Consider the following 27,741-nt stretch of genomic DNA (forward strand, 5'->3'; position numbering starts at 1 on the left):
AAATTAGTTTTTATCTAACTCTGAAAATGAAACATGAATTGAAGCATTTTATTAAACAAAATAAACGCACTGAACAGAAATTAAATGCAGAGAAATCAATTATTCCAAACGTACCATGCAGTCTTTGGTACGCCTTTAACTTGCATAGAAAGGACCTATCTCCACAGTGCTGGGGAAGTCTGGCTCGTCCAAATACATTCAGGGATAGGAGAAAAATGCCCTCTTATGGTTTTTCATTTCTTCAAACTAATCACAATCGTCCTGGGAGGCGCTGACTTCTGGACACATCGAAGGTTGGTGGCTCTGCAAAATAGACTCGGGGAAGGAACGTGTTTTGGTGGAACATAGACTGTTTATTAATGTATTTTGTCCATAGCAAATCCCTGCAAATCTGTCCAAAAACGTCCCAGTTGGATAGACGTATGCCATAAAGATGTTCTTTGTAAATCAATCATTCCCTGAAAGATCCAAGCAGGCTTGCCTTGTCACACAATTCAAATTTTCTTGAAAACTTGGTAGCTCGAAATTTGTTTTTGTGTCTCAAAAAGAACAGAGTTAGACAACAGCAACACCCATTGCTGGAACATCCTGGAAATTAACTGGATGTCCTTGAGCCAGACTAGTACCACCCAGCCTCCAAATTGTGACATTTTATTTTGGAAAACTGGTGTTATATACCATTCATTGTGCCCCATTTGATGACATGTCCTGAAAAACAACGTTAATGGCTCAGAAACATATTGGCCTGCCGGTGTCCACTCTATTAAAGTGATAATGTGAGATCTCATAACTGTGACAGAAATTGGAAATTCCAACTTCGTCTTCAGATGATGTCTTTCCCTCCACACAGTCACCCTTCTTCTACCGTATATTTCAGAATACGGTCGCAGTCTAATATTTGACCGCGGAAATGCGAATGTACATTCTTTTTTCAAGGAAGTAAGAGCTGAACTTCTCGGTTAAGTGAGATGGCTATGCATGTTCAGTAGGATAAGCAAGCGCCTAGATAATGGATGGATTAATGAAAATTAACAGATTTAAATCCTTGGCCAGCAATGTGGTAGGTAAATGGGCGAGGGTGGCTTGAATTTATGAAAGATTTGCTCTGCTAGGCTATTAAATTGTATGGTCTTTTTTTGTCTCCTAATGAGAGGGAAAATTAATGTGTATTAATGTAAGATGTAATGTAATGAGGTATGTAATGCGTAAAACTATCCTGTCTTAGTTGAAAAGTGATTCAAACTTTCTTTAATGAGGTAGCTGGCTAAGTCTTTAAACTATTTATCAGGCTTTATGAAATAAGCAACATTTCCAACAGTGAGTTTCTCAATAATACAAAATAAGTATTATGGTGACTTAAAGCTGATTTGTTATTATCATTATCGTAATAGTCTATGATTATTAATGTAGGAAGGCTTGTTATTGGTCCAGTTCACAGTGGAAAAGATGACGTCAGCGTCTTCAGTGCATTATAGTAAAACAGAAACTATACTTTTCTTTTGTTAAGGAGTAAAGTCTGACAATGCGAGACTAACTGGACCAAAGATGAGTGTTTGTGGGAAGGACGAGGAGGGCAGAGAAGAGTCTCCAGTATCCAGATGTCTGTCTGTGAAGAGTGACCACTCCAAAGATATTCCTCTTGCCTTCAGTAAGGATCCTGGACTATTGTCCACAAAGTAAGAGTTTTCTTTATTGCCCCACCCACCTGCAAACCATTTCTTTTAAATGAACAATTTTGGATATTAAGGATTGTTCTTATAATAATAAAAGCCAAATGGAATGTTTTTTTTTTTTTTTGAAAAAATATTTCCCATATTCTGAAATATTAACTAGCTGCTGTTAAACCTTTACATTTAGAACAGAAGGCCACACCCGTGTTTATATATTATGGCTATAAACATTGTGGTGTTTCTAAATCAGACTGCTCATTACATTAACAAAGTGAAAATATCCTTATTGAGGTACCTGCATAAATCCTGAACAGAGTAACCTTGCTACAAACAATTATTTTCATTATCCATAAAAATGTGTTTGATAATTTTCTTGATGAATCAATCTTTCTGTCTATAAAATGCCCAGCCCAATGTGATCAATTTAGATAGGTTGAATTATTATACCAACCCCAAAGATATTTAAAGAATATGTAACACAACACAAGCAATCTATACTGTCTAGTGTTACCAATTTCATTCAGTCCAATGAATATTATAATAAGGATAGGGGCCTCTGGACATTTAACTGGCTGGTGATGACAGTTATGGATGTAACTCTGGTAAGTCAGGACAAAGAGGATGCTTAAGTCAGTGGAAGGTAAGTAAAGATGCAACAATGATATGTATGAATATGTGACTCAACATCACAAAATACACTAAATCTGCTCTCATTAGAAAGCTAATGTATGCAGCAAGTTAGTCCAAAATGTAGCTAAATGGGTGATCATCTACAAAAACATCCTGTGGTGAAACACACTGATTTCAATTAAAGGAAGATGTACACAATTCAATTTTATTTATAGTATCAATTCATAACAAGAGTTATCTCGAGACACTTTACAGATAGGTCTAGAACACACTCCATAATTTACAAGGACTCAACAGTTCTAGTAATTCCCTCCAGAGCAAGCAACAGTGCGACAGTGGCGAGGAAAAACTCCCTTTTAGGAAGAAACCTCGGACAGACCCAGGCTCTTGGTAGGCGGTGTCTGACGACCGGTTGGGGTTAGAATGAAGAGTGGCAATAACAGTCACAAAAAAAAGTAGTTTGTAGTAGTTCCTTGTAGTAGTTCATGGCATAGCAGGGCACTGTGCGGCATTACAAGGCACAGCAGGACGTAGCAGGGCACAGCAGAGCGTAGCAGGATGTAGCATGGCATCGCAGAATGTGTAGCGGGACCATGGCAATAGCTATAACCATGATTTTGGAGCCTCCCTGATCCAAGGAAACATGCTGGGGGAAAAAAACATAAGGACTCCGGGGAATGACTCCCCAGAGCTAGGTTAGTAACAACAGTTCATTATCACACAGGTCCATCTTAAACATCATACCGTATAAAAAGTATTAAAGGGAGAGTTAAGCATTAACAATAATTCCATATTTGTCTTTAGGACATACAGGCTATGGCACCAATGTTGTCCTAATTGTCTTTCCATCCTGTATATATTTAAATATTTGTTCTTAAATTTTATTCCTATATTTTATTCATTTTATTATTATTATTATTATTATTATTATTATTATTATTATTATTATTATTATTATTATTATTATTATTATTATTATTTCATGTATACTGTATGTATGTACATTTTTTCCTAGTATCTCATTTATATTTATATTCTGTGTTGTGTGACTAATGTACATGTGCTGCTGTAACACCGTAATTTCCCTATTTTTGGGATCAAAAAATATCTATCTATCTATCTATCTAATCTATGAGTGTATCTATAACATCTTTTCAGAGGACTGACAGGGGCTTCAATTACATGGTTCTCTGACTTGTCCAGACGACACTTAAAACTAAACATTAGTTATCTTAAGAGTGTCTCACAGGTTGGCACTCTAGTGGACACAAACAAATGACTGGTACTGTGCCACTTAGGGAGCATAGCAGCAGCCTCATTGCATCATTGTATGCTACCTTAGGCTTCTTTATACTCTTTTCCTTAGAGTTCGACCATGGTTGAGCAGCATATAGGGTGTGATGTAGGTTCTAAACAAAGAGCACTTCACAGAGTCAGAGAACATAGAAAGCCTCATAAGTGTGTTGCTTGATAATACATTTGATGATGCTGTTGATGTCTAATGTGAGCTTTTGTTACTGACTTTTCTGTTAGACCAGAGCTGAGTGTTTGTGGGAAGGACGAGGAGGGCAGAGCAGAGTCTCCAGTATCCAGCTGTCTGTCTGTGAAGAGTGACCACTCCAAAGATATTCCTCTTGCCTTCAGTAATGAACCTGGACTATTGGACACAAAGTAAGAGTTTTCTTTATTCTTTACTAATTAAAGCACTCTAATATAAACTAGCTGTTGGCAAACCATCAGGGAATTGGAAAGGTAGGAAAGGGGTTAATGCAGGGCTGATGAGGGAAGGTCAATGGCCAAACTCAACCATCTACGAATGTGTAGAACAAATCAGATTTCCAGCATGGATTGTGCCCCAGGTGAGCAGAGGAATGAGAGTCAGATGATTGTTTAAATGCAAGAATGTTTCTTTGTCACATATTTGTTATTGAACATTTGATGTAGTACATAACTACTAAGGGAATCAATTAGCTGGTATTTTCCTGACGTGGAAATATATGTTGCAAAAGTTGACATATTTGTTTGACATTTTTTGCCTAATGCTGAGTATATGGCTTTAACATGGGATGAGAGGAGTATTGACATAAAATATCAATGCAGACGAGGCAGTATTTATTTAACAAGAGTGGTTAACACACTTGCCCAAAGATTATACTATAATTGTTTTCATTATCTTAATAGTTACCTAGATAACACACTAAAATAATGAAAACATTACTCAGAACTATACATCAAAAATGCAACCTCCTTTTCTCCGTTTTTATGTTGTTCAGCAAACACCTGCAAAGTTCTTAGTCAACAACTGACTAAGAACTGTTGTGTTCAGGCATGCAGGGCACTCTTGACAAGTGTGTAATAGGACCTACTGTAACACACAGCAGCATGATTTAAATTATGTTGATACATGCCCATAAAGGCTTTTTAGTTGGTTGTTAAAGTGACTGTTTATGTAACTTTTACAAGTTTGTGAAACTGTGTAATGTTCCATCTGATGATTATAAATGATCTGTATCAGCACACAAGACTAACAGCACATTTTCAGCAGTGGTGCTGAAAACTAGAATTTCCCCTCATCTTACTGTTGAGGGCCCTAACAGGGAAACCTCCATTGTGAATGCAATATTGCATCATTGTCTTAATAATTTTCAATAACAATCTCAATTTGAGCTAAACATGGACACATCTCTAATTTTGCACCAGCAATTAAGACAAACTCAGGACAAAATGCTCCTTTATTAATGCTTGCCTTAACTACATTTATCAATGATGGTTGACATGGTAAAGTGTTGATGACCTGTGACAAGTGAGAGAATAACAGAAGAATCATTACATGCATTGTCGACATATTGTGCTATTTGATCTTCTATGCAGTATTAAAGTAGAGAAAAGGTTTTGATTTGAAAAGGAAATGCCTTCATCTTCACAGGGAGAGGAAAAGGCTGAGGGGTGTTATTGAGGAGCAGCTGGCATGCTGTGCTTTGTGCCAGGACGTCCTGAAGGATCCACAGTCTATTGCCTGTGGACACTACTTCTGCTGGGTATGCACTGCGTCAAACTTGGAACGATGTGAATCAACAGGAGACTCCGCCTGTCCCCAATGTAGAAAAAGTTTTAGAAAACGTCTTAAACTTCAGACACCCGGTCAAGGCAGCACTGAACCAAGTAAGTATTTAGGGGTTCTAAAGCAGAGTTTTTTCCCCCCAGGTTGATACCGTTAACCTCACCTTAAAAAAAACATATCAACATATAAGAGAACAGAAGCGATAAATGATCATTAATGAGGTAACACCACCGATGGAAAGCAACATGTGATAGGACTAGCCAGCCCGCCTCTTAAAGTCAATCACCATCTCTTTTGTTTTTTCCACGTGGAGCCAAAGACTGTGTGAACTGCACCCCGAAGTTAAATGCTCCACCTCATTCCTGTTTGCAGTGTTAAACTAACCAGTTAATATGTAGACAGAACTGACTGCTGATTCTTTTTAGAGATGAAGTATATTTCTTTAACCTTATTTGTTCTTTTATTGTGTACCTTTCAGTTACTGGTAGTTGGCAGGAGGGTTTGGACAATCATAAGATTCGTCACAGAAGAAGATCTGAATTTGCAATAGAAGGAACTGCTGAAGCAGGACCTCAAACCCGCCTATCTAGGATCTACACTGAGCTGTATATCCTTGAAGGACAGTGCGAAGGAGTTAATATCCAACATGAAGTGTGGCAACTTGAGACAATATCCAAAATGGAGAACCTTAATGACACTCCAATCAAATGTCACAACATCTTTAAGGTCTTACCTGGCCAAAAAGGATTAATCAGAGTAGTTCTGACAAATGGCATTGCTGGCATCGGAAAAACATTCTTAGTGCAGAAGTTTATTCTCGACTGGTCAGAGGGCCTGGAAAATCAAGATGTCAGCTTTGTGTTTCCGCTTTCGTTCCGGGAGCTGAACTTGATCAAAGAGAAGCAGTACAGTCTTCTCAAGCTACTACATGATTTTGATCCAACACTACACATGGTCACAGCAGAAAGTCTTGCTCTCTGTAAAGTTTTGTTCATCTTTGATGGCCTTGACGAAAGCAGACTTTTGTTGGATTTCCAGAACAATGAGGTTGTGTCAGAAGTCACACAGACATCATCAGTCAACTTACTGTTGACGAACCTTATCAAGGGGAATCTGCTTCCCTCTGCTTTCCTTTGGATAACTTCCAGACCTGCAGCAGCAAATCAGATCCCCCCTTCATATGTTGATAGGATAACAGAAGTGCGAGGATTCAGTGACACTCAGAAGGAGGAGTACTTCAGGAGAAGATTTGATGATGATTCAATGTCTGGCAGAATCTTCTCACACATGAAGGCATCCAGGAGCCTCTACATTATGTGTCACATACCAGTTTTCTGTTGGATCACTGCGACAGTTCTGGAGCACATGATGATTACAGACAAAAAAGAGCTCCCCAAGTCTCTGACTGAGATGTACTCACACTTTCTGCTGGTCCAGTCCAAGAGAAAGACACAGAAGTACGACAAAGGAGATGAGATGACACAACAGGAGCTAATGCACACTACGGAAGCCCTTCGGAAGTTGGGGAGACTTGCGTTTGAACATCTGGAAAAAGGGAATATCATCTTCTACCAAGAGGACCTGGAGAGATGTGGTCTTGATGTCGAAGAAGCCTTAGTTTTCTCAGGACTGTGCACACAGATCTTCAAAAGAGAACATGTGCTTTTTCAGAAAACTATTTACTGCTTTGTTCATTTAAGTATTCAGGAGTTTCTTGCTGCTGTCTACATGATTGACTGTTACCTGAACAAGAACATTGAAGTACTGGCAACTTTCTTGGGAGAAGACTGGGAAAGAAAAAGCAGTGACCCAGGTCTGGATAACTTCCTCAATCGAGTTGTGGAAAAATCCCTTCACAGTGTAAATGGCCACCTGGACCTCTTTGTTCGCTTCCTTCATGGCCTGTTATTGGAGTCCAACCGTGGTCTCTTAGGAGGTCTGCTGGGCTGGACATCGAGCAGTCCAGAAAGCATCCAGAATGCAATAAACAACCTGAAGAAGATGAATGCTTATGATATCTCACCTGACAGAAGTATCAATGTCTTCCACTGTTTGATGGAGATGAATGACCACTCGGTGCACCAGGAGATTCAAGAGTTCCTGCAGTCAGGCAACAGATCTGAGAAGAAACTCACCAAGACCCATTGCTCAGCTCTTGCCTACATGCTGCAGATGTCAGAAGATGTTCTAGAGGGGTTGGACCTGAAGAAGTACAATGCTACAGGTGATGGAAGACGGAGACTGCTCCAAGCTGTAAGAAACTGCAGAGACGCTCGGTAAGTTCAAATGTGAATCTGTCATGTTAAGTAACCTTTATGCCTATTGGCATTTTTGTTACAGTAAAGATGTTTAGTTTCTAATAAATAGTCAGTATAGAAACGTTGTTATACATAATACATTGAATTACCTTGAGCAAGGGTTACAATTGTGGAGAAGGTTGGACCCAAATGCAGAGATGGCCGGGCAATGTGGTGAGCTTGAATATTTATTAACAAAAAATCCATTCAACAGAAAGTGTGCAGAAAACAGGAGGCCAGGTATCTAAAAAACTATGTAACAAATAAGGACAGGAACAACTGGAAACAGGAACACAAAAACAAAAACAGGCAGATTCATACACAGAAAATACCACAATAATCTGACACAAGACAAGGGAAGCACAAAGACTAAATACACAGGGCAACAAGGTAACAAAAGACAGGTTACACTAGGTAACTGTCTGATGCGAAAAAGGTATTAAGTAGATTTTTCTGTTGACAGTCTTTGTCAAATTTTGGCAAAATTTGCTCATCAGTTATGATTATTTAATAACAGTGTGTAGCTATCTTGGCAATAAACAACACACATTAGTATTCATAGTATTGATAACTCATTTCCTGAAGGAATTGTTTTGCTCAGTACCTTTGTCACATGGTTAATTCTGACTTGACATGAAATGTGTTTGCAGACTCTCTGGCTGTGGATTCTCTGAGAAGCATTGTGAAGTTCTGTCCTCAGCATTGATGTCCAACCCTTCCCATCTGCGGGAGCTGGACCTGAGTGAAAATGACTATCTGCTGGATTCAGGAGTGAAGCTGTTGTCTGTCGGATTGGGGAGTCAAAACTGCAGATTGAAGATACTAAGGTGAGCCACCTTTCAGACAGCTCTTCCCTTCAAAGCTGCAATGCAACAGTATGTGTTTCTATGGAGTTTGGGCCTATATTTTTGAATTGTATAACAAAATTGATGACATTTGATTAAAATACATTTTATAAAGTGTGTATATATAATGCTCATCCCCATAAATAAAATAGCAAAATGAATCTACAATAACAAGCACCCACTATTACAGCATAGCAATGCTGACCTACATATTTAGACCTGAATAGATCTAAATGGGATCGGTTTTTATGTTCTACGAGTTTGTTTTTAACTATGTCCTTTTTTTAGATTGAAGAACTGCAGTTTGTCAGACGGTTGTTGTGATTCACTGGCATCAGCGCTGAAGTCCACCTCCTCCAGTTTGAGAGAGCTGGACCTAAGTAACAACAACTATCTTAAGGATTCAGGGGTGACGCTGTTGTCTACTGGCCTTGAGAGTCCACACTGTAGACTTGAGACTCTGAGGTTAGACAGAATTGTATTAACTTTGGGTAGATATTAAGTTTAAATGACTACTGTGGTCACAGTCATGGAGATCTATTTAGATAATGACACAGTCATTTAAAGATGAAATTCTATCAAAACATTTTCCTTCAATAGCGAACATTCTATACTTTATAATTTTACCTAGATTAAGTTCCTGCAGACTGTCAGAGACCTGCTGTGCACATCTGGCCTTAGCTATGAAGTCCAACCCCTCCCATTTGAGCGAGCTAGACCTGAGTCAAAACAAGGTGAAGGATTTAGGAGTCACTATGCTGTCTCCTGCACTCGAGAGTCCTCAATGTAGACTGAAGTGTCTGAGGTGAGTTCACTCATTTAGATCATATGTCTTTAGTGAGGAAAATATTTGTATATTAAATAATTGTTGTTACAGCAGATGGCAACTGAAAGATTGTTTTAATGAATAAAAGGAAAGCGCAAGTTATATCTCTCTTTACTTAACAGGCTCTATATGCTTTCACACTTTTGCAGTTCAATACAAATTTGAATTGTACTTTTAATACAAGTACTAGTACAAATAGTAGTACTTACCAACCTCCAACTCAGTTCTGCAGATTGTTACATGCATTTTATTAAAATGTGGCCTTTTTTCTACACCATCATATCAATTCCCCCAGATCAATCTCTACCTCCTCCATGGAGAGGGATGGAGCATTAGCATAGTTAGATACTGAAGAGGTCTGCTATATTACAAACTTACCTGAAAGTGTGACTAGCCATCTATTACCTATCTCTTATCTATTACCAGGGTGGGACAAGACTGAAATTTATAAAGGCAGCAGGAAAGGGGACTGGTGACCAGTTGTGCTGTTCCCTAGGAGTGAGACAAGACTGTGCCCATGCTCATTGAAATAGGGTTGCCAACAACTGTTTTAATATGAATCCCATAATTACAGGCTTAATAGATGTGGGCTAACGGAGAACTGCTGTACATCTTTGGCCTCCACTTTCAAGTCAAACCACTCCAGCCTGAGAGAGTTGGAACTAAGTAACAACGATCTGCAGGATTCAGGAGTCAAGTTCCTGTGCGCCGGACTGGAGAGTCCACATTGTGGACTGGAAGCTCTTAGGTCAGTCAACTTGTTTTCAATTAACATGAATAGTAAACCAATATTACACTGACAATGATTTAGATGCATCAGTATAACAATAATAGTATTGTGATTCACTAACATAATGCCAGCATATCAAATACTACATAGCAATGTTAGGTACTTATTCAAAACCATAAAATAACAAAGATTAAACAGCATTATTAAGTTCACTCTCAAGTCACTAAATTCAGAAGACAGAATTATACTATTTCTAATAATATAATGAAGTATAAATAAAAAGAAAATAGGAAAAAACTAATCAAGTTTAAACTGATAGGTATTGAGCTGTGTTTTAAAGGTGTCCACAATGTCTCCAAAGGGTTACAAAGTTTTGAAGCCACAACCTCAAATGTCTTGTGGTGTGAGAAACAGGGGACCCTAGATTGGTATTGTGATAAAGAGAATGAGCAGCATTTTAATGCCATAGCTCGTTGAAGTAGAGTTACATTTAACTTAGATTTAAATACTATTGGGAAGGAGATGAGCTTATAAAGTATGATCATTCTACTTCACATTTTATAAGTAACTAGTAACTATGTCTGTCAAAGAAATAAAGTGGATTTAAAAGTACAATATTTTCCTTGAAAAGTAGTGAAGTATAAAGAAGTATTAAATTGAAATGTGTTAATTTGGGGGCATTTGCTTTTTGTGGTGAAACAATTTGCAACCGTTGCATCATAATCAGAAAATGGGAGCAATTATAAATTACTGATGACGATTGAAGGCGCGCAAGAGGAAGGGCAAGAGCAAAACATAACTAATACCTATTTAGTTTCATTCACAATTTATAATTTCATGTACTTTTTTTATTGAAGCATTTTTTTCTTTCATACTGAGTGAACTATGTATTTATTATACCCTGCAGCAGTACATCAACAAGAAAATGTGGCTGTTGGGCCTAATTCAGCCAGATTTACTGTATGTATGAACATCATTTCAGATACAGCTCTATGGGTTTGACAGCACTTGGCCGCACAACATGCATTGTAATGAACATTTAGAGTGGATTATTCTTGTTGCAGGAGGATGTTTTGAACTTGGATTCTTGTTGTGTTCTTCATTTTGATTTTACAGCATTTAACCATCCACAGCTCTGATTTATTTATATATATATATATATATATATATATATATATATATATATATATATATATATATATATATATATATATATATATATATATATATATTTCTTTCAGTTATGAAAGCCTGTTGATGTGTTTGTTTATTTTTTATTTAGATTGAGGGGCTGCTGGTTGTCAGAGAGTTCCTGTGCTTCTCTGGCTTCGACTCTGATGTCCCACCCTTCCAGTCTCAGAGAGCTTGATCTCAGTGAAAATGATCTACAGGATTCAGGAGTGAAGCTGCTGACAGCTGGATTGGAGAGTCCACATTGTAGACTTGAGACTCTAAAGTAAGGATTCTCTTTTCCCTCTGTGTGGAGCTCTACTTGAACATAAAAAGCAATTGGTTTTTCATTTAGAAATGTTTTAGGGGAAAAGAACAAATTGACTCACATGTTCCACTGACACAACAGTCGTGCCAAATGTCTAAAATGGTAAAGTACCCCCATAAAAATCCTCTAATCTCTGCAGGTTAAGAAGTTGTCGGGTCACAGATGAAAGCTGTCCTTCTCTGGTGTCAGCTCTGAAGTCCAACCCATCCTATTTGAAAGAGCTGGACCTGCGTGAAAACAAACTTCAGGAATCAGGAGAGAAGTTGCTGTCTGATTTCCTGGAGAGTCCACACTGCAGTCTGGAAACTCTCAAGTCAGTATCCGGTTTGAATCAGTTACACTAGTTTTAGTAGTATTTTGCAAAACATAGTTGCAAAACTCCAACCTCCATAAATTGCTTGTTTTCTTATTGAACATTGAGAAAATAATGCAAAAAATGCAGAGAAAGAAACAACATTCAATCGGGCTAGAAGCTTAATATGATGATGTGTTTAATTTAAACAGTAAATTTTGTTTGTTCACCCCTACAGAATGGAACAAATGGAGTAAATCTGGAGTCCAACAATCTGAATAAAATGAATCTCATCACTGGCCATGATGAGTTGTTTCTGACTCTGGAGCTGCCACAATCCCCACATCACTGCAAAACTACAGCTGTGTCTTAGTACAATCAGAGATAGGACAGCGCTCATACCAAGTATGAATTAGTAGTGTGAATTAATCAGAAAACACTTTTTCTAAATGATTCTTCAATCTTTATCAACAAGAAGACTATGCTGTATTTGTACTGACTGTCCAAATGTTTACAAAACGTTTTTAGTCTAGTAACTGTTCCTTCAATTTAATTTTAAATGTAGAATTCCCTCTTTCTGCTTACCATGATGATTTCTATTTCCTTAAAGCGTAACACCACAAACCTAAGGGTGACTTTCTGTCCACCTGGCATTTATAAGATACAATGTTTCAATTGTGTTTCTGTCATGAGCACCAATACTAGACCATTTAACCTGGCTCTGTCCAGCAGTAACTCATTGCCAGGAAATCAAAGGCAACCTCTAGGGAGTTACTGGTCACATTCAAGAAATAACCAGGCACAGATGACGACCCGTAAAACGGTGAATTGTGGTAAACCTTTGCTTTTTTGTACAGGCAAAACAAACTAGATATATAATAAGTGACTCTGCCTTTCCGTCTCTGGACACTGCTGACACCATCATCCCCTCTCAGTGCTTCTGAGACAGCCTACCTCAACTCACACCAGTCACATCTCTCCCCTGCATTCCATTCCCATATAATGGGGGTTTCATAACCCTCCCCCATCCTCCTCACCAGGGAGCACCTACAACTCCCTCCTGCAGTCCCTCTCTGACAGACAATCAGGTGAAAAAGGAGCATTAGAGGATCAAGGCAAGAAATGCCCGGATGGAATCAGCTCCAGGATGCTTAAAGACTGCAGAACAGCTCAGTGAGGTCATCCAGCACATCTTTAACCTGAACCGTAGTCTGCTGCGCATTCCAGTACTGTGGAAGACTTCCTGTAAGCGTCAGGAAAAGACTGAACAGACTGTAAAGCGGGCTAGCTCTCTTCTGGTCTGCCCTCTGGATACCATAGAGAAGATAGGGGAGAGGAGGAAGTTAGCCAAGCTGGCATCAATATGGGCAAAACCTCTTACCCACTGCATGGGGCTGTGAGGTGTATTTAAAAAAAAAAAAAATCTATTTAATGTGTACTTTTTCTTAGTCTGATGTGTGGGATATTTATTGAGCTGCTGTAACAAGGACATTTCCCCAGTATGGGATTAATATTATCTTATCGTATTAATTAGTGAACTTTAAAGGGGCTGGTAGATGCATTTTGTTACAGTTGTTGAAAAAGGCAGTTGCAAGGCAAACACAAGAAAACCCTATATTGTTCCTCAAGCACCTACATCTACCAACCAACTTGCTGAATGTATTCAGTCATCTATGTACTGTTCACACACCCTGACATGCTGCAAATCCTTAGAATTACAAAAATGATTGTTTCCACTCTGCAGGACAAATCCTGGTACTGACTTTTAGAGCTCTTCATGGACAGGCACCAGACTACATTAAGAACCTCATTCAGCCTTATGTTTCCACTAGGAACCTCCGGTCGTCTAATTTGAACTTGCTGATGGTTCCTAGGACCCATTTTAAGACCCGAGGAGACAGATCTTTTAAAGCTGTGGCGCCTCGCCTCTGGAATGAGCTACCTTGTACCATTCGTTCTCTTGTTTGTATAGACACTTTTAGGAAACAACTAAAGACAACTTGTGCAGCACTTTGTGATCCTGGTCTGTGAAAAGTGCTATAGAAATAAAGTTTACTTACTTACTTACAAAAAAATTTCAACAAAAATGTGTACAGTACAAACTTATGCAAACAATTGTTTTTTACATTTGAATAAATTACCATGCTGTCAGTTATGTTTTTGTAATTATTATGAATAATTAGGTACTGGATGTACTTCAGATTTGCTTGCACTACATTTGACCAGGTGATTAGAAAGCAATACCATCCCCCGACTATATGTTTTTAACTGTTACATCCTCCAATTTAATTTACAATTCAAAATAAAAATAAAAATATTCCTTCACTCTTTAGACTGATGTATTTAGTTTTTTATACTTCGTGAAACACTTTTGTTGCATTTAGTGAAGCTGTTTTTGATTTTTTGCCTGTTGTCTGTAAAGTTGGTCTGTTGGTCTGTAAAGTTTGTGATGCCACAGGATTTTAAAATATTAAATAACATTCATGAGACTATCTCTCTCTACTCCATCTAAACTGAGAGCATCATGCCCTCTGGTGTTCATTAAGATTACTTACATCAGGAAAAGAGTTTTATTTTCTAACCATTTTCAACCCCTTTCAATAAGAATAGTATTAACAGATCTTCCCAAACCATTGATAAGTTTCCCTTCACATTCTTTCTTAAATATTATTCTTTTGTACACAATCAGCAAAATAAAACAACCAGGTATGTGGTAATTTGGATGAGATTACATTTTGACAAGAGGAAACATTGTAAATGGTATCCACACTTCCATTTAAAATGTTGCACAGATGTTTCATTTGAAAAGAAATATCTTAATACAGAATAAATAAAGCACTAACACACATCACAACCCACTCAAGCACAAAACAACTCTGAAAAATAAATACATTCAAAATTAAAGGCCTAAAGTAAGGTAAAAACAAATGCTCACTGAGCGTTTGTGTGTAAGCTCTAAAAACACACTGCCCTAAAATATACTGTACACATGTTCAAGGTAAAACATTTTAACTGACCATGATTCATTGTTGATAACACAAATACACCATAGTAAGCTACTTGATAGCACACAATAGGAAAACAATAAATCAACTTAAATTGTAACACTCACACAAAAGGATGTCAAATAAAATCCTGAATAATTATCAAACTAAAACAAATGTGTATAATACTTAAGAGGGATGTGTGTAAAAACCGTGAGTACAGACCCTGAATGAGCAACAGTGGATCTATTTGTTGTTAAAATCATTTCTTTTGGTTCATTATTTTGAATTCTGCTTTACCCACCAACACACTCACCTTGTAGAAAAATAGAATTTTCACTCAATGCTGTCTCATTTTACTAAATGTGTAACAGAGGGGTAATTGCTCTCTTTCTCTTAATTAAAATCAAGATGAACTTTGGCTCTCTTTTGTCCATTGACACTAGCACAGTTTCCTTTCCTGAAGCCGCCCCCTTCGCCATCCTCGCCCTCATTGCTGTTTGACCAGCTGGCTTTTAGAGGAGTCAGCTCAGGTGCTATTATGTCTCCATCCTGTTCTCAACAAAAAGAAAATACAAAAATAATTCATCATTACTAAAGGTAGGACACTACATTGTTTTTACTCCTAATGCAACTGAGCAAGCAATCACAAGAATCTATAACATAATCTTTCCTTCACTGAATGCATTTCCTACCAAATAAAACAATTTGTGTTTTGAAAACTATTTTTTAAAATAAGTGCATGTCTACCAACTGTTCTTTCCCCCTCTCATGCTCTACATTCACTATTTTGTGTCCATTGTAAAAGGTTTCTCCAGTTAGGGTTGAGGAAAAGTGCCCATGCCATGTTCAACAACTAACATTGTCACTGCATATGATTATTGTCAATGCAGATAAATAATACCTGAGGCTTTGAGAAGTTCATGTTCATGCACCACTGGACAAAGTGCTTCTTGGCGGCCTCCAGACTCCTGTCATCAGTCTTCTTGCAGTAGACCCTGATCAGCTGCTCAGCAAACTGCTCTGGGAGAAGTTTAGACACCTGACAAGAATGACAGCAGTTTATTTTGACGCATAAATCATATTTTTTGGTAGAAGTGATATTTCTACATGGCAAATAATTTACTAGTAAATGTAGAGTCATCGAAAACCAACAGACCCAACAGTCATGACATGCATGCTGCTCATTCTGTGTAACTGGAAAAGGATTGCTTGTAATTGAAAGGGGCATGTTCAAAATAATAGCAGTGTTGTTTAATTAGTAAGGTGACTGATTCTGTGAAGAAACAGGTGTCAATTATGGCCCATATTTAAAGGAAGGAAGGAAGCAAATATTGTGCATGCTGGTTATAGAGCATTTTACACTACAAAAAATGGGTTGTTCCAGACATTGCTCTAAGGATCAGAGGACTGATTAAAAAGTTGATTGGAGAGCGGAAAACAAATAAAAGGAGAACAGAAAATGATAGGCTGCTCAGCCAAAACGATTTCAAATGCCTTGAAATGACATCCAAAGCCTGAAAGACGTGGGAAAAACGGTCAACTACCATTTGAGTGGATGGAAGAATAGCCAAAATGGCAAAGGCTCAACCAATGATCAGCACCAGGAAAATCAAAGAAGACTTAAAGTTACCTGTGAGTACTGTTAGGATCAGAAGAAGCCTATGTGAAACAAAGATATCAGCTAGAATACCCTGCAAAGTCCCATTGCTGAAAAAAAGACATGTGCTGAATAGGTTGAAATTTGCCAAAGGACCTATTGACTGCCCAGAGGAGAAATGGCGCAACATTCTGTGGATTGATAGAGCAAAATAGTTCTTTTTGAATCTATGGGCCGCAGACAGTTTGTCTGATGACCCCCATTCACTGAATTCAAGCCACAGAACACTAAAGACAGTAAAGCATGGTGGTGCAACAATCATGTTATGGGGATGCTTCTCATACTGTGGTGTTGGGCCTATTTATCGCATACCTGGGATCATGGATCAGTTTCAATACAGTGAAATACTTGAAGAGGTCATGTTGCCTTATGCTAAAGATGAAATGCCTTTGAAATGGGTCTTTCAACAAAACAATGACCCAAAACACACCAGTATGCGAGTAAAGTCTTGGTTCCAGATGAGCAAGATTGATGTTATGGAGTGGCCAAACCAATCGCCGGACCTCAAGCCCATAGAAAATGTGTGGGGTGACATCAAAAATGCTGTTTCTGAGGCAAACCCCAGTAATACAGAGAAATTGTGGAATGTAGTTCAATCGTTCTGGGCTGGAATACCTGTTCACAGATGCCAAAAATTGGTTGACTCCATGCAACACATATGTGAAGCAGTTCTCAGAAATAATGGTTATGCAACTAAATATTGGTGCAGTGATTCAAAGTAAAGCAAACCCTTAAGACATTTTTCAATTTTATACAATAAATGTTTGAGATTGTAAAGACAAATGCAGCCTAATATTCCTTTTTCTTCACTTTCTGTAAAGGTATGACACAAACTTGATCAATTGTGGTCAAGTTTTGATTTGAAATTGAATGTGTTCCCAATGCATTGATATTATGGAATTAAAAGCTATTCTAAGGATTTTGAGCATTATTAACTGTTTTTAAACACACTGTTATTATTCTGAACACAACTGTACAACTGAGACAGATGCAGTGACAAACCTATTCTACACGTTAGGAAGAAAATGTTCATAGAGAACATGCCAAGACAGATAAAGGTTTAAATGATCTGGTCTTTCTTTCAGTTCTGACCTGGTTCTTCCGAATCTGGATGGCTGTAGTTAGGTCATCCTTACAATAGAAACGCACATTATTGATGGGGTTCTTTTCCTTCATCCCGTAGTCCATAAAAATGATCTAAAAGAGAAGGGGGGGGGGGGGGGGGGGGGGGGGGGGGGGGGGGGGGGGGGGGGGGGCGCGGGGGTGTTAAGACTATAATGTGCAGTAAGCCGCAAAGGTTTAGGCATTAGGTTAAAATTAAGCTAAAATTCACAAAAAATGTAAATAATATTTGAGCTAAGAGCAAATTGACTGTGCTAGATAAAAAATAAATAAATAAATAAATAAAAAATAAAAAATAAACTTACATTAACTACAAAGTCCTCTGGCTGCAGACGGACATCCTGGGCACCGCTCTGAGGGATGGACCGAGCCAGATCTGCTTCCCAGCTGCGAATCATCTCCTAATAAAGGAGAAAGAGCAAGAAGTGGATGAGATGTTATTTAAGACTTATTTTATCTCAGCAGCCCCATTATATAAGATTTGAGCCTTGGATTTCTATCATAGTGTTGTATAAAGACAGCAAATATAAAAAAATATATCCAAACAGTGATGAGCAATTGTTTTTGCTCAAAATCTAATCTTTGTGATCTATTTTTCCAAAATCCAATCAAAATCTTCAGTATGTTGTTGACAAAAACAATTTTCTTCTCATTTATAAGAAAGCCTATTAGCTCCATCAAAACAAACACTGGCTCTGAAATGAACAAACTGCATTAATTATTTGCTGAGGATGGATGTTATGACAAGCAGATGTCTATTCCATTACAGCCATACAAAGACACAACACACACCTGGGTGAAACTCATGGGTTTGTCTGCCTGGGTTTGGCCCAGACACTTATAGAGGCGTCGACAGATGATGTTGCGTAAAATCTGCCTGGACTCAGCCAGCTCCGGGGAGGAGGAGTGGAGTATTTGCTCAAAAATATGATCTACAGGACAAACAGAACATTAGCAGGCAACAGGTCAGATAACGCAAACTAAATTACCAAGGCATGTTGATGACTGTCACTTATCGTACCAACTCCATCCTTCATTAAGCGGTTTCCACATTATGCTGTGCTCACTGCCAACTTGGGGGGGGGGACCCACCACAGCTGGGCACATGTAGCCACAGTTTCAAGCCAGCAAACAACAGAGGGAGAATAATTCAAATGCGAGAGGAAGAGGAACTAAGCTCAAATTATTTGCTTTAATTCTGGAAAGTCCTCCTGAGTGAACTGACTTTGGAGATTATGTTTAAAAAAGAGATTCAACCATGTTGCCTTGTTTAAGCCTTGGTTAAGAAGAGATTTTTATATGCTTAAGAACAATTTCAAAAGTTATTTATTTATTTTTTATTTCTCTATCCACCAGGATAAGTCAAGTGCTTTAAAAAGAAGATAATGTTTTGTATGCACACTAGCATCTATAGTATCTAGTATTTGGTAATTAGATATCACTAGCATAATAATAAAAATATAATATTATATATGTATAATTAGGTACATCCATACAATCTACTCCAGTTCAATAGCTCCTCCACGTATTCTTGCTCTACAAAGCTTATAGTTTATGTTAACTTTCCGAAAGGTGTTAATTCAACTATTTGTTTATAATCAGTGGTGGTGTTGTACTGGACCGCATATATTGAAATATGTCTCCACTATGTCTACCCCTTCATGTTGGTAAATGAGGAGCAAAACATTAGAAACAGCTTTCAATATAGATACACAGATACTACCCTGATGAAGGAAAGATGGACGAAAACGGTTAGTGAATAAAGTATGGTGTACTGGAGTTGGAGTGAGGTGGGTTTTTTAAGTAATAACTTCACTTGTAAACAAAAACTATGAAAGTAAAAGTAGTGCTGTTGTGATGACAGTGCAAGTTTGAACAATCCAGCATGTTTTTAGTGTTATTTGGTGCATCCTGCCCAATTCTCCCTCTGTCTTAATGTTAAAACACCAGCTCACAGCAGTGGTTTTTACAGACCTGTCAGCTTGGTGTAGGCCTCCATGTCATCTATGGCTGTGGAGAGAGTGAACATCTTCCCTCCTGAGCCTTCAATCTGTATGTGCTTGTCTGCTTTTAAAAAGGCCTCTGCAATCCTGGATGATCATACCCAACAAATGATTGTAAAAAGGGTGTTACGCAAAAAAAAAATCCAGCTACATTAGAACATTTAGCTACTACTCACATAGTTTCTATGATGTTGCCCACTTTGTGCTGGTAGGCTCTTCTGTGGAGACAGTTCCTCGTATGGAACATGTCATACAGATTCCCTACCTCCTGTTAAAAGAAGTATGTCCATTTTTAGCCACTAAGCATCTAAAATAATTGTTAGCAGAAAGAGCAGATATAACAAAGTCAGCACCTTGTCTCTAGTGCAGATGTGCTTCTGCCCGTCCACTTCACACACCCTGGCAAATTTTAGGAAGCGGTGATAGTCAAAGTTGTTCTGGATGCCCAGGTGATAGCAGTCCCTGAGAAGAGAGAGTGAAGAAATGTGTGATAGATATAGGTAGTTAAACTAAACAGAAACATGAAGGAATATTCAATGTATGATTTGGGAAATTAGTATCAAACAAACTAACAGATCAATAAGCCCCACCTGGCAAAGTAGTCCCACTTGTCAACATCAATGCCATTTCTTTTGTTGGCCACAATTTCATAGAGGAAGGACTTGTCTTCTGAACGGCCTTTATATGGCCACTGCAGAGATGACAGACAATTACACAAGTAGATCCAACCAGACAATCTGATTGGTCAACTAGATATTTAGAGCGTGATCCAATCAGCAAGACAGCACACTGGGCTCATTACACACAATACTCCGCCATAAATCACGGACCACATTGAGACACACAGAAACTTGAACCTAACCACTGCATTTGCAGAAGCTATCTATCAAATTTAAATAAAGTGATTCATCTGATTAAAAGAGTTAGTTTTACCGCTGTAGTTAACTGTTATTTAAAAAATTTTGGCTCACTTTAGCTGTGCCAGTTATTCATTGACTAAAAAATAGTCTAACTTTACATGTGAAGTTTGCGTGCGTAGTAATTTATGGACCTTGGTCCTTGCCACATCACGTGCCAATAATGGCAATAAAGCACACCTTCTGGTGTAATATTGTTTAATAGCAACATCAGAATCTGCTTTATTAAGTATGGATAGGAGTACAAACAAATACATACACATATAAATATATAAAAACAACAAATGGACAACGCGACACAGTAGAGTTATTTCACACAGGCAGAACTGGCGGCTACCTTCTGGCCTTGAGCTGCATTAGTGTCCGGTGGTCCAGCGATCTGTTCTTTAATAAAGTCCAGGTCCTCGGGCAGCACCAGGCCGTGCTGCTCCATCACCGGCTTCAGGCCATTGTCTTTTACCAGGTAATCAAACATGTCGAGAGAGGCGTTCTCATGCTGCAACGTATACAGAGTTGCAGATTAATATGGAAGTGTGCATGGTAACAATTTGAAAGTGAAAGCTCAATGACTCATTACCCAAATAAAAAGAGCCTAAACATGACAGGATACAAATGTGAATCCTCTTATGTCACGTTTGCTGGACAGTAGGTCTGTGGTCATAACTTACAATACGACTGTGTGCCTTGCAGGTCTTGTCAGTGATTATCATCATTCTGAACACTGCAATCACTATCTTAGCCCTCAACTGTTGAACAAGTCAAATTACATTATTACGGCCTATATGAAGCCTCTGTAAAAGGAGATGCTACTTACTGCAAAGAAAGAATTTAGGTTGCGGTGAGAGTCATAAGGATCCACACATCCGAAGCAATGCTGCAAGTGGCTGTTTTGAGATGAGGTTTAGTTATCGCGAAACCTTTCTTCACCAGGGGGGATTCAAACCGAAACTATTTTGAAAATATAGAGCCTATGCCACAACCGTACAGGAGGGGGGCTCCATAAAATCCTGGTAAATTTACTCCCACCTGACTCTCATAATGATGTACAAATCTGTGAGGATCCTCTCTAAGTCTACGCGTGGCACTTTTCCACGATTGTTTGTATCTGATGTCTGTGACACCCTTCAGCGGTGAGTCAGTGTCAATTTTAACACATATACATCAGTGTTAAAAAACAATATGAATAATAGAAAAACTTCTAACTAACAAAACAACAAAAAGAAAAACTATTTGTTACTACTAAACATGTGATTATATATAGAGTTTGAGCTAACAGAGAATAATCTATAGCACGCTGCATATCAACGTACAGTTTCTTGAGTTCATCCGTAACGTTGACACGCTGTTTTGCAAAAGTTGGCTGATAACATCTACATACATGGTGTAAAAAACGAGTATGTGCCAGGGTCTAACGTTGTCACTCGTTAGTTCTTTTAAAAATAAAAAATAAAATCTCTGAAAAAGTAGATTCAACCCCAAACGTCACCTGATGCACCAATACCTCCCAAGGTGTACCGGGTATAAAAGTAGAACGGATCGGGACATTTTCCAGCAACTTCTCCAGTCCCTGCGCAAAAACACGCTGGACTCTTGTAAAATGGTTGTCCCCGTTTCACTTTTAAAAGACGCTGTGTCATTGGCCAACACGGTGAGTGAAAATACACTATAGTTCTCTATATTTCTGTGACAAAAATGTTGACTGACATACGTGGGGGAAAAAAGGAGGGGGGAATGGGAACGCACGGGAAAAAGGGGCTCCCTTTCATATGCAAATTAGGTCAAAAGGTCAGAGCTGTCAAAGTTCGATGAAAAGTATATTATATCCTTATATCTCGGCAGTGGACTAAACTATATAGATGATAAAAAAACCTCAAGGCCTTTTCCAGCAACTTTTCAAAAATACCCTTCCCTTTTGACATCTGGTACTTATTGCCTGCCCGTCTGACTTTTCCACTTGTTCCCATTTATGTCTTTTTTTAAATATCTTGCTAGAGCAGTCGCTTACTTATTTTTAGGGCACTGGGATAGTCAGTTTTGAGATGTGTGGCTAAACTAACTGAACTGAGATGCTCTTTTAGTTTTTTTTAGCTTCAGTTCAGTTGGCATGCAAATCTGGGCTAGTATGTTGTTGTGGTGACTCAAAGGGTGTTACTTGGCATCTCTTATAATGAATCATAAAACTGGTTTAATACCTCAGCAAAACAGGACATGCCAACAACACATAAATTAGCCATTCAGCAGTCAGAAGACTTGAGGAGACTTTTGTTTTTGCATTTTTTGTTTTTTGATTTGCCATCTGAGGGAATTTACATAATCTGCCTTTGCAGGTAAAGAAACTAATGCCATAACAGGAACTAATTTTTATTTTGGCTCACTGTTTTGTTTGGCACTTACTGCATATGGCAAAGGACAAGAGAATTAAAAATCAAATTGTTTCTTACCTTCCAGGAAATTCCCGGACGTGCTTTGGGGATGAATTTCCCGTCAAACATATGGGAAAATGGCCCATGTCCTAGAAAAGGGGAGGGAGGGTTATAAAAAAAACGTATGGATTTTTCCGTGTGTCAGCTTTGCACTAAGCTACTTGTGTCTACTACTATTCCAACATGACATCATGACTTCGAGGAAACGTACACGCCGACTTTCTTTAGCCAAGTGCCGTGTTAGCTGTATGCATTTTGAGCTATTCACATGTAGGTCTACGCTATATACAGCGGACGTGTACATACACGCCACTTGGTGTGTTATCGTGACAAGTTTAGGAAATGTGCCATGTGGTTAGGTTTAGGAAAAGAAAGGTATTTAGTAAAAAAAGAAACCGACGGTTGAGTTTAGGAAACGTGACACGGGGGACACAATCCCTGGTCCCCTGGGTGACAGTCCTGTGTTTTACACATCCGCCAGCCCAACCAAACTCCCTACGCTGATTTGTTCCCTTTCATACTACTCGCTACAGCGTAAATTTACATGCAATCGCAAGGTAACGTAAGTCAACGGAGGCCAAACGACGTTGATAAATACGAGAAAAAGCGTCTTGAATATCCATCCATCTTCGTGCACTTATCCGGTATCGGGTTGCGGGGGCAGCAGCTCCAGCAGGGGACCCCAAACTTTCCATTCCTGAGCCACATTAACCAAATCCAACTGGGGGATCCCGAGGTGTTCCCAGGCCAGGTTGGAGATATAATCCCTCCACCTAGTCCTGGGTCTTCCCCGGGGCCTCTTCCCAGCTGAACGTGCCTGGATCACCTCCTTAGGGAGGCGCTCAGGAGGCATCCTTACCAGATGCCCGAACCACCTCTTTCAACGTAAAGGAGCCGCGGCTCTACTCCGAGCCCCTCATGGATGACCATGCGTCTCACCCTATCTCTAAGGGAGTCTTGATAAAATGCCATTAATGGCATACAAATTGGCGTGTCATATATACGCCATTTCATGAGATCGGTCTGCCTATTCGAATCTGGAAAATAGAAGATAGTAAATAAAGTTTCACTTCCATTCATACTCATGCCCACACCCAGTATCTGTGACTTAGGTTAAGATGTGAAACCTGTGAGAACCTGTAGAGCACTCACCCAGGTCATGACAAAGCCCAGCGATCTGCACACAAAGGATGTCTCTGCGAGAGATGACGAGGTCTGGCTGCCTGTTGTTCAGAGCTTGTACAAGTTGCCCTGCCAAGTGACCCACCCTGTACCAGCACACAAGAAAACAACTCACATATACAATGAACGTTCAAATAAATAACAATGTAAATAGATAAAATGTTGGACTCAGACTTACACTTCCTACCTCTTCGTTGGTTACTGCTCTCAAATAAATCTTTGCAATGAGTTAATTGGAACAAGTAGAATGTGCCCTACAACATAATCTTATAATTTATTGATTTAATTTTCTGCCAAGCCTTGTAAGAAACGTTGCTATATACTATTGCCATCAACACATTGTGGGGGTTGCTCTTGTACGACCTAGTCCGCTGGATTAAACACTGGGTTTAACTGAGGACATACCCAATGCAGTGTTCAAAGCGGTTGTGGGAGGCTCCAGGAAAGACAAAGTAGGTCCCTCCAAGCTGCTTGAGGTTTCGTAGTCTCTGGAACTGAGGTGTGTCAATGATTTTGATGAGAAGAGGGTGCAACTCCACATGCCCGTGGATGGGATCATTAAACACCTGGCAGAAGACAGGACAACAGACAGCTAGGAGACTTAACTTCCCCATTCATAATCAAAACAAATAGCTAGTCTTTGTGTTAATCTTTGGCTGGCAGGGTGGTGTAAAGCCATTTTTTTAATTAAGACACCATCATATTACATTTTACAAACATTGTTAACAAAAAGGTCTTTACAGCATAAAAGCTAAACAAATGCAGAATAAGACTTGGCTGTGTTAAATGAGGTAAAGCAGATTTGAGGCAGGTTAAAATGTCATTAAACTGGAAACACTTCCACGTTGCTGAGGCGTCGCCATGAAATAATGATCAAGGAACTGGTCTGTCTTCATTACGCACCCCACAATCTCCACCTTTTATTTGATCGTAACCTCTTTTTCACTTTTTTTAAAGGGCAGGTTGAGAACAAACACAGTTCAGAGAACCAAAAGAAGAATGGTTTACTGGGTTTTGTGCACTAACCCTATGAGATTACTAAATCCTTGTTTATTCTACAAGTTCCTCTCCTTTATTCAGGGTCTTTCTTATCCCTTTTAGCCTTGAAAGTGTTGATAGGCCTACATCTGTTACCTTATTTGCCTCTGCTGCTATCTGCCACATTTTCCTGAGGCTGTGTAGGATCTGCAGACGGTCACCAAGGCACCTAGACATGAAATGATCGACAGGAGTGAGGAGAAATGTGAGGTGTGAAACAAACACAACCCAGTTGAGATTGTCATGTGGTCACCTATCTTTGACACCATTGCTGGCTTTGATCTAAGCAAATTTCACAAATTCCAAAACTCGTACACACTTACTTTATGCCAATTTTCTCCAGATCAGCATCCTTGAGATCCCGCAGACCGACCCCTGTAATTTTTTGTGCTTGATAACAGAAAAAACATGACTGTGTTATCTTAAAACTTACTTACATGTCAACACAACACACAGAATGTTACCGTTAGTGGCAATACTAAACAGCGTTCAACTGACCAGCTAGCTAGTTAAAAAAACGATCTATTTAAGCCAGCACACCAGAAAACCAACCTTTAAATGTGTCTTCCCATTCTCCGAGACCTTCTTCTCGCAGGTATCGACATGTTTCCTCTACTCCCCATCGCATGTAGTCCGGGTCGGGCAGCCGGACCACAGACACTCTCTTTTCAGGCGTTTTGAAGCTGTCATTAGGGGTCACAACCGCACCTAACGGTCGTTTTCTGTTCTCCATGTTGGACTTGGGTTAGTCAGAAGAGTGGATATCCGCAAAACTACAGCCGGTAATATGTCCCACGTTGACTGCGACAGCTGACCCCGTAGTTAGTTCGGCGCAGTAGACATTCGCGCGGCGGTGAAAGTACCCGGGTTTTATTTCTACACCGGGTGCGTCAAGTTAAACCTAAACGCAGACAACGCTTCCGGTGACTGTTTTCAAAACAAAAGTCTCGAAAACTTCTACACTTTTAGCTACCTGGATAAAACCAGGGCTGCAGCATAAATTATGAATCCTACTTTTCTTGGTAGTGTTCTCCAATCCGTCTAGATTGTGGTTAGTACTTGATCTACAATTTCTTTTGTGTTTCGATATAAAATGTGACGAGACAGTGTACATCCAGCTTGAAGCTGGGTAGACTTCTTCTGTCTCTGGCAGCTTCGTTCTTTCTGAGCTCACACAGCAGACTCAGCAAAACACTCAGCAAAAATACTGACAGCCAGGAACTACCGGAATAATGTCTTAGACTAAAACGGAAACATGCAATAGCAACGTAATGTTATATATAACATAATATTCTACACTATGTATATTTATGTATTATGTGTTTATATATAATAAAGAAATATACTATATTCCTATTTATATGTATTTATTTATTTATTTACCGCCTACTGACGTGTGCAATATGTTTTTTTTAGATTAATCTGTCTCTTAATTATCTGTATATATAATCCTGTATACTTATCTGTATGTAAAAGAGGCGTTTATAGTGTACACATTACTATTATTACTCTTACTCTTACTGTTCCATTCATATTATAGCCCATATTTCTTTAAATATCCTTGTTTCTTAATGTGTCTCTTCTGCATTGTTGCATTTGAGCAGCTTTAACGGACGAATTTTCCCAGTGTGGGATCAACAAAGTCTATCTTATCCTATATAAATAAAATGATAAAGTGCTATAAATGATATTGGGACGATTACTATGAGCCAAACTTGTGATGTCATCAAGTATAAAGTCTGAATAAATCGCAAACTGTTTTGAGGGCTCGAGCCAATGTTTTTCTTATTCTCACCCAAATGAGACTATTCTGTTGTAACCTAGTGTTCCCAGTTCTGAAACAGAAAATATACCCATATAGTGATAACCTTGAGTGCTCTCTGAATTTTAGCATCCTAGTTTTCGGATTTGGTCAAGTTGTTCATGTTTACTTATAAATTAATATTATTTACTAAAAAAAATGCTGACCTGAAATTTGTTAAATTTCTCTATGTTGAGTCTAAAAAATAATGGAATCAGCCTAAATGCCTACAATATCTGATGGTAACACGTAATACAACAAATGATAAGTGTAAATTCTTGCTTTAATAAAATAGCACATTTTGAAGTAAATGGCAATAAAACTCATACAAAAGCCCCTATTTTAGGATTTTAGGAGAGTTTTGGTAGGGATGCCTTTTTTTTAAGGTTGAATTCAGGCTAGATGTTGTGCTTTTATTTAACAAGTAAAACCCCTTGCTTCCGGTATCTTACTTGCTGACGAAGGCGGGGCCAAATATCAGGCAGCTACAGAGCGTGGAGCCAGAGTGTTGACGCCCTGGATTATGTTCAGTGACCATAATGTACGACATGCAGTGCCGGCGTTTTTAAAACAGATTATTCGATAGTAGTTTATGTTTGTTTGTTTATATTGATACATTGTTTATAGAGCAAATCAAATAAGTACCCTAGATAAGAAGGTCTGTTTTGACACATTTATTGAATTCAATAGCCTACCTGACAAATTCAGATTTATATTCTCATGTTACATATATGTATATATATATATATGTATACACACATA

General features: G+C 38.7%; 2 protein-coding genes across 7 annotated transcripts; one reads left to right on the forward strand and one right to left on the reverse strand.

Annotated features, from left to right (window-relative positions):
- Window positions 1–893: 893 nt before the first annotated feature.
- Window positions 894–13,471, forward strand: LOC117947433 (NACHT, LRR and PYD domains-containing protein 3-like). Of its 5 annotated transcripts, XR_004657238.1 has the most exons (13): window positions 895–1,060; window positions 1,432–1,676; window positions 3,834–3,971; window positions 5,227–5,462; window positions 5,840–7,637; window positions 8,309–8,485; window positions 8,792–8,968; window positions 9,135–9,308; window positions 9,904–10,077; window positions 11,342–11,515; window positions 11,697–11,870; window positions 12,088–12,214; window positions 12,246–13,471. XR_004657238.1 is itself a non-coding variant. In XM_034876346.1 (12 exons), exons 2-12 carry the CDS (start codon window positions 1,546–1,548, stop codon window positions 12,104–12,106), a joined length of 3,372 nt encoding a protein of 1,123 aa, XP_034732237.1. In that variant the 5' UTR covers window positions 895–1,060; window positions 1,432–1,545; the 3' UTR covers window positions 12,107–13,471. The 5 variants fall into 5 exon arrangements, 4 of the variants coding, with proteins under 4 accessions (XP_034732241.1, XP_034732237.1, XP_034732238.1 ...); XM_034876346.1 differs by having other exon boundaries at window positions 12,088–13,471; XM_034876347.1 differs by having other exon boundaries at window positions 903–1,060; window positions 1,508–1,676; window positions 12,088–13,471.
- Window positions 13,472–14,405: 934 nt separating this feature from the next.
- On the reverse strand, window positions 14,406–26,038 carry samhd1 (SAM domain and HD domain 1). 2 transcript variants are annotated; one of them, XM_034876406.1, is made up of 16 exons: window positions 25,731–26,038; window positions 25,502–25,568; window positions 25,275–25,347; window positions 24,546–24,706; window positions 24,111–24,226; window positions 22,977–23,047; window positions 20,873–21,031; window positions 20,209–20,309; window positions 19,972–20,080; window positions 19,795–19,886; window positions 19,590–19,705; window positions 18,408–18,547; window positions 17,921–18,016; window positions 17,586–17,690; window positions 15,738–15,875; window positions 14,406–15,385 (listed from the first exon to the last, which is right to left on the reverse strand). In XM_034876406.1, the coding sequence occupies exons 1-16, from the start codon at window positions 25,909–25,911 to the stop codon at window positions 15,230–15,232; spliced, it is 1,881 nt and encodes a 626-aa protein (XP_034732297.1). In that variant the 5' UTR covers window positions 25,912–26,038; the 3' UTR covers window positions 14,406–15,229. The 2 variants fall into 2 exon arrangements, with proteins under 2 accessions (XP_034732297.1, XP_034732298.1); XM_034876407.1 differs by having other exon boundaries at window positions 17,586–17,687; window positions 17,918–18,016.
- Window positions 26,039–27,741: the final 1,703 nt, after the last annotated feature.

This window comes from Etheostoma cragini, chromosome 7 (assembly GCF_013103735.1).
Source record: "Etheostoma cragini isolate CJK2018 chromosome 7, CSU_Ecrag_1.0, whole genome shotgun sequence".
NCBI lineage: Eukaryota > Metazoa > Chordata > Actinopteri > Perciformes > Percidae > Etheostoma > Etheostoma cragini.

Excerpts from the sequence above, each read along its gene's own strand:
- LOC117947433 (XM_034876346.1), top strand. The coding sequence starts at position 1,546 with ATGAGTGTTTGTGGGAAGGACGAGGAGGGCAGAGAAGAGTCTCCAGTA. Across the intron at positions 1,677-3,833 it reads CCTGGACTATTGTCCACAAA|ACCAGAGCTGAGTGTTTGTG; the intron begins GTAAGAGTTTTC and ends CTTTTCTGTTAG. Across the intron at positions 8,969-9,134 it reads TGTAGACTTGAGACTCTGAG|ATTAAGTTCCTGCAGACTGT; the intron begins GTTAGACAGAAT and ends AATTTTACCTAG.
- samhd1 (XM_034876406.1), bottom strand. The coding sequence starts at position 25,911 with ATGGAGAACAGAAAACGACCGTTAGGTGCGGTTGTGACCCCTAATGAC. Across the intron at positions 19,887-19,971 it reads ACATCTGCACTAGAGACAAG|GAGGTAGGGAATCTGTATGA; the intron begins GTGCTGACTTTG and ends TTCTTTTAACAG. Across the intron at positions 18,548-19,589 it reads GGCCTACACCAAGCTGACAG|ATCATATTTTTGAGCAAATA; the intron begins GTCTGTAAAAAC and ends TTTGTCCTGTAG.